The sequence below is a fragment of the Echiichthys vipera genome (genome assembly GCF_963691815.1).
Source record: "Echiichthys vipera genome assembly, chromosome: 9".
Lineage (NCBI taxonomy): Eukaryota > Metazoa > Chordata > Actinopteri > Perciformes > Trachinidae > Echiichthys > Echiichthys vipera.
Window position 1 is genome coordinate 25359673 of NC_139834.1, and position 6302 is coordinate 25365974.

At 36.5% G+C, this 6302-nt stretch overlaps 1 protein-coding gene across 1 annotated transcript; it reads left to right on the plus strand.

Moving 5' to 3' along the window:
* Positions 1 to 1907: 1907 nt before the first annotated feature.
* Positions 1908 to 2344, plus strand: LOC310952372 (small integral membrane protein 1-like; the record flags this gene model as incomplete). The annotated part of the gene is made up of 2 exons (XM_083920967.1): positions 1908 to 2002; positions 2221 to 2344. The coding sequence occupies 2 exons, from the start codon at positions 1908 to 1910 to the stop codon at positions 2342 to 2344; spliced, it is 219 nt and encodes a 72-aa protein (XP_083777093.1).
* Positions 2345 to 6302: the final 3958 nt, after the last annotated feature.

Here is a 6302-nt window from a genome sequence, read left to right on the forward strand (position 1 = left end):
CACCGGAAGTCCCAACGACTCAGTAACGTCTGGAACCCTTCCGATGTGAAACAACATATAATGTAATATAATATAATATAATATAATATAATATAATATAATATAATATAATATAATATAATATAATGTAATATAATATAATATAATATAATATAATATAATATAATTTAATATAATGTAATATAATTTAATATAATGTAATGAAATATAATATAATATAATATAATATAATATAATATAATATAATATAATATAATATAATATAATATAATATAATATAATATAATACAATATAATATAATTTAATATAATGTAATGAAATATAATATAATATAATATAATATAATATAATATAATATAATATAATTTTATATAATGTAATGAAATATAATATAATATAATATAATATAATATAATATAATGTACTATAATATAATATATTATAATATACTATACTATAATATAATATAATATAACATAATGTAATGAAATATAATATAATATAATATAATGTATCATGTTTTATGAATAGTCCAAGATGCGTGTTAATGTAACGACAGATGTCTATGGTCCCCAGTTTGACATGCTGCTTCCTGTCATTTCAGTTGTTCAGATAACATTTCTCCATATCAGCATCATAGACTTTATACGACCAAAGCCACAGAGGATGTTCTTTAAAGACTCAAACTGTTCTCCCAGTACCTGCTGCATCATCAGATTAGTTTGTAGAAAGACAAAAATATTGTCACACAAAAACTCAGAATTTTCATCATGAAGTTTCATCGATACATGCCTATATTGGGGTCCCTTGCCCTGTGTGGAGTTTGCATGTTCTCCCCATGTCTGCGTGGGTTTTCTCCAGGTTCTCCGGCTTCCTCCCACAATCCAAAAACAAGCATGTGTTAGGTTAATTGGTGACTCTAAATTGCCTGTAGGTGTGAATGTGAGTGTGAATGGTTGTCTGTCTCTGTTTGTTTCTATGTGCCCTGCAAAAGACTGCCATCCTGTCAAGGGTGTACCCTTGGCCAGCTGACATTGGCCTCACGCCCAATGTCAGCTGGGATCAGTTCCAGCCCCCTCGCGACCCCGATAGGGACAAGCGGTTGAAGATGGATGATTGGACATACCTATATTCTTTACATCTGAAAACACAGGAAGGTGCTTTTATTCCAGCAGAAACACCTTCAACACGTTTCTCTTCTGCAGCCAATTACAGTATATTCAGCCAAATCACATTTTCATGCAGGGGAAGGATTATTTTGCTGTGTAGTCCATTATCTGCGGAGGATGTGATGAAACCGGAGACCAACAAACCACACAGAGGTTAAATTGCCCTTTATCACTAAGAAAGAATCATATAAGAAAAGCTGGAGTCCTACCAATGGATTTATGACAGGCTGACCTCAGTGAACACATGAACTATGACCAAGGTCTTATACCAGGCAGGAGGCACGGCTGTCTCAGTGTCAGTCTGCAGCCGAGCTCTTCAGAGTCCTTACGTGTTTCAGACTTCAACAGGTGAGCACTCATTAAGTTGATCTGAATGTGGGGATTGAAAGTGAAGTCTGCTTTTGGTGACAATCATCATATCACTGATTTGAGCCTGATTTTTTTCTGATTAAACACTGAAGACTTGACTGACATGATTCACTGGGACCTACACTTATTATAAATGTCACGTCAAATATGTTTACACCTCATTTAAAGTGCATTATGATTACAAACTGATTATTATGGTTGGGTTTTTTGCAGTAAGTTACCTTTTATTCTCATTATTATAATGTTTGCTACCAAATCCAACTTAACTCATTATGACTGTAGTCAAGACAACGTCTAATGCTTAATGGACAGTTTGTGTGTCCAGACTGAGCAGTGAAGCAAAGGATAAACAAAGGGAGGACACAAACATGGACTCCAACAGCGCCGGCAGCGTGCAACATGACCGCTGGAATGAGGACAACATCAACATGAACGTGGAGGCGCCCCAGTCTGCTGTGATGAGGTGAGACAAAGTGACGCCTCACATAGTGATGCAAAGATGAAATATAAAGGGTTAAACTAAACAGACTTACTTTATATAAATGTAGGAAGATGTGGGGAAGGACCATGTGGACTGAAGTGGGATGGATGGGGTTGAAAAGTTTCATTTTAAAAGTGGCACCAGTGGAATTTACATAATGACAACAAACCTGACTCTGCCTCTTTCTGGTACGTTCACAGGATCTACAACAGAGTGTGTAACGGCAGCTATGGAGTAGTAGTGAAGACAGCAGGAGCTTTGGCTGCACTGGTGTCCATTTACATCATCGGATACGTGACCGGATACTACGTCCATAGGTGCTGATGGGGAGCCCGTCAGTCAGCAGAGAGAAGAGAATAATTAAAAACGTTTTGAAAGTAAAAATCACAAACGATTGGTCTATGCAGTACTCGTCATCCATACCTCTGTCCTCCCTCAGCCTTTTTGTCATCAGAGCCCTCAGCCTCTGTTTCAGAAGCGTCTTTGTTGCTATTTTCCACAGAGACTTGCATCATGTTGAACCATGACATGCATCACCACGCTGATTCTTCTTTCGTCTATTGGTAGGTTAACTGCTGCAAGGGGCATCAAAAGTCCATTTCATTTTGCATTACTTTTTCCTTTCTGTAAAATTTAGCAGACAACAAAGAACTTCAAAGTATTTCTTGTCTTTAAGTATTGATGCAATGCATGATATCCATCCTGCAGCTTAAACTCATTTTGGGTACCAGTTTATATAACAGACTAATGGTCTGACCAAAAGGCAAGACATGTGCCGTGCCTGTATACGAAATGGAAAGTCAATGTGAGCACCTATAACGACAGAGTGCACCGAATAAAACAGCAACCCAAACTTAATAAACATAAAATCTAGTGCTTAATATGAAAACAGGTTTTTACCCCAAAAAGAGCTATGAAAAATGATTCTGAATTGTCAAAATGGAGTTGCTCTGCAATGAAAACTCACTTCTGCATTTTCAAATAAACTTCATTTCACTGTGTGTTCTTTGCATTTCATTGACCACTGGCAGATGTGACCCAGATGTTGATGTCAGACAGAGATCTTTGTGTTTATGACAGCTCTTAGATATTCAACACTGAGGATATGTAATCTGTCACTGACACTGTAGACATGATTGGATATTCAGAGCAGGAAATGACCGCATATGAAGCCTAAACCTGATTCCAAGTCACATTTACACAAGCTCGTTGTTTGGCTTGTGGCCTTCATCAGGGTCTTTAAAAACCATATTAAAAAGAGCATTTAATATTGATGTGTTGTAATGGACCTCTGAAGAGAATGTCTCTTCTCTGTGCACCTTGAAAGCAGTGAAGATGTGCCAGGAATCTCTACTTTACTTCAACTAATGGACACATTTCCATGAAACAATGAACAATCCAGATTATTTAGGAGTGTCAGAATATCTCTCATAAGTGCTGTCTGCATGTTGTTGTTTTTTTTTTTTTACAGAGAAAGGTTCCATCCTGGGCCATTACATTTAAGTCCAAAGTCTGTCTTAAAACAATAGTCAGGTGCCCATGTATATGTATATTGAAACAGGTTATTCTTGTTGTAATACCTCCTGTTCATACTGGCCGTTAAAATATCCCTTCCTGACCTGCTGTCATTGTAAGTGATAGGATGACAAAATCCACAGTGCTTGATTTTTTTCAAAAATACATTCCAAAAGTTTATGCTGAGATAAAATGAGGAAATTGTCTGAGTTTGACAAATTAAGTGAATATCTTCCAACAATATTTAAAATATTTTCAGTGCCAAATTCCATATTTTTGTTACAGTCCTTCCACTGCAGCTCAGAGCCGTCTGCAGAAACACAAGTAGGTCATTCCATACAAAAAAGGCTGTACATTTGGAAGAGATCTAGCCTACTTCGACTCACTCAGCCTGCTGAAGCTGCACATTAGCTTCAGATTAAAAAAATGCACAAAACTACTTTCAGGTACATCAAAAGACCCTCAGGTGAGATTTTCTAATGGCCAGTAAGGAGGACTGAATCAAAAATAGACTTCTTTCAGTGTACATATGCTCTGGCTATTGCTATAAGCCAGGCTTGAAAAATTGTGAATTCTACAGAGAAGTAGAAGTGAAGCTTATGATGAGGGTCTGCAGGCTAGTTCAACTAGAGACCTTCAAAAGCAAATCTTTGTTCAGCTGTCTCTACAGTGCAATCGGCTGACCATGTTATTATTTATAGTATAAAGCAAATGTATATACCACTTGTATCATAAAGCAGAAGCATCTCAGGCTCGGTAAGACAATGTGGCACATAAGAAATGCTGACATGCATAGCCCATCAGTTTGGTTATTGAGTTAATTTCTATTTTTGTCAAATCAGCTCAACTATATCTGTTCCAGATCACTGTGTATAAAGCATATCTTATCTGAGAACACGATTTTGATCATGAGGAAGCAATTATAGTTCCGGTAGCAATAAAACAACAGTTCTGTGTGTAACCAGTACTACCAGTCTAGCCCGCCAATGCACAAAGTCCAATAACTATTTGATAAGCACTTTGTTGTTATCAGTCTAATTTTCATTTTTAATAATTCAATTCAATTCACTTTTATTTATAGTGCCAAATCATAACAAAAGTTATCTCAGGACACTTTACAGAGTAGGTAAAGACCACACTATATGACTTATTTATGATTTACATAGACCCAACAATTCCCCCGTAGAGTACGGTGGCAACGAAAACCTTCCCTATAACAGACAGGAACGTCGGACAGACCCAGCTCTGTGGAGGACGGACATCTGTCTGCACTGGTTGGGGAGGAAGAAAAGGAGAGAAAGACAGAAAAGAAGGGCAGATGGACAGAGAGACAAAGACAGACACACTTCCAGTAACTATAATAATATCTATAGTAATACATTCTTACAATACCATGTAAACCACCAAGGTGTTTAAGATATTTGCACAAAAGGTCTACTTTATTTCCTCCATGCTCTGATCAAAACAACCAGCACTCACACTGTGGTGTTTGAACAAAATTGGACTTTTGCACCAGCAGTGGCCCAACAAACCCACACCGCCCTCATGTGTTCAAACAGGGACATCTCAACAGGAGTGAAACCTGAGGGAATGTTTCCAAATGCTGGCTAACGCAACCTAAATTTTGCATTTGCAACAAATGTTTAAAAAAGCCACAAGGCAATTGTTAAAAAAAGACATATAATTGTAAAAAAAAAAGGCCACAATGGAAATGCAAAAAATAAAAACCCAGCACAGATGCAGAAAAAAAGACACAATGCAAATACAAGTAAAACAAAACAGTGCAGATGCAAAAAGCCGCAACGCAAAAATGCGACAATATAAATGCAAAAATACAGCCCAAACTCAAATACAAAAAAATCCACAACGCAAATGCAAAAAGTGCGACAATGTATAGGAAAAAAAAAAACGTGACAATGCAAATGCAAGAATAAAGCCACAACAATGCAATAGAGCCACTTTTTCTTTTTTGCATTGTGGCTTATGCATGCCCGAGAGACATTTCTCAGTCACCATACAACATTTTTTTTTTGTGTTCTTTGCTCAGTTACTTAAAGGTAACAGCCACTTCTGGCCCATTTGTTTCTCAACTTTGAGATTCTTTTCCCCTCAACTTTTATTATTGATTTACAAAATACACTTACAGTGCATCAAACCATATGTTGAGCATCAAATTAATAACAATTGGATCACAAATAAACGACAAAATAAATACATACATAAATAGAGTTAAAAAAATATAATGATAATTAAAAAAAAGGAAAAAGTAAGATATATAGTTTTGATAGCTTTCTCGTTGTTAGCAGAGGGTATTGACTTGAAATACACCTCCAGTTCTATCATGAAAACACAAAAAATGGGTTTTACTTCGTCAAATTTTACACTTGTGGATGTAAAACTTTGCAACTTTGATTAAAAAGTATTCTTTTTCAGCGGGAGCGTCACTTTTTACAAAACCAAAAGGGACATTTTTGCAAGAGCAGCACAAAATCACAGCAGATATGATCTTAAATGAATCTACAAACATCTTACCACAGTTTCATAGTCTATGGTATGTTCCCATTTCCAAAACAGATGAATAACAGTCTCAGTATGGGAGTCACAAAAGACACACTTCAGATCTATTTTAACATAATTTTATTTGATAAAGAAGGATTTAACCGGGTAACATCGATGAATAACTTTTAATGACACTTCTTTCAAGTCTCAGCGTGTGACGCGGTGGGAAACTCCGTCAGTGTGACGCCACAGCCCGGGCAGAGGGGCG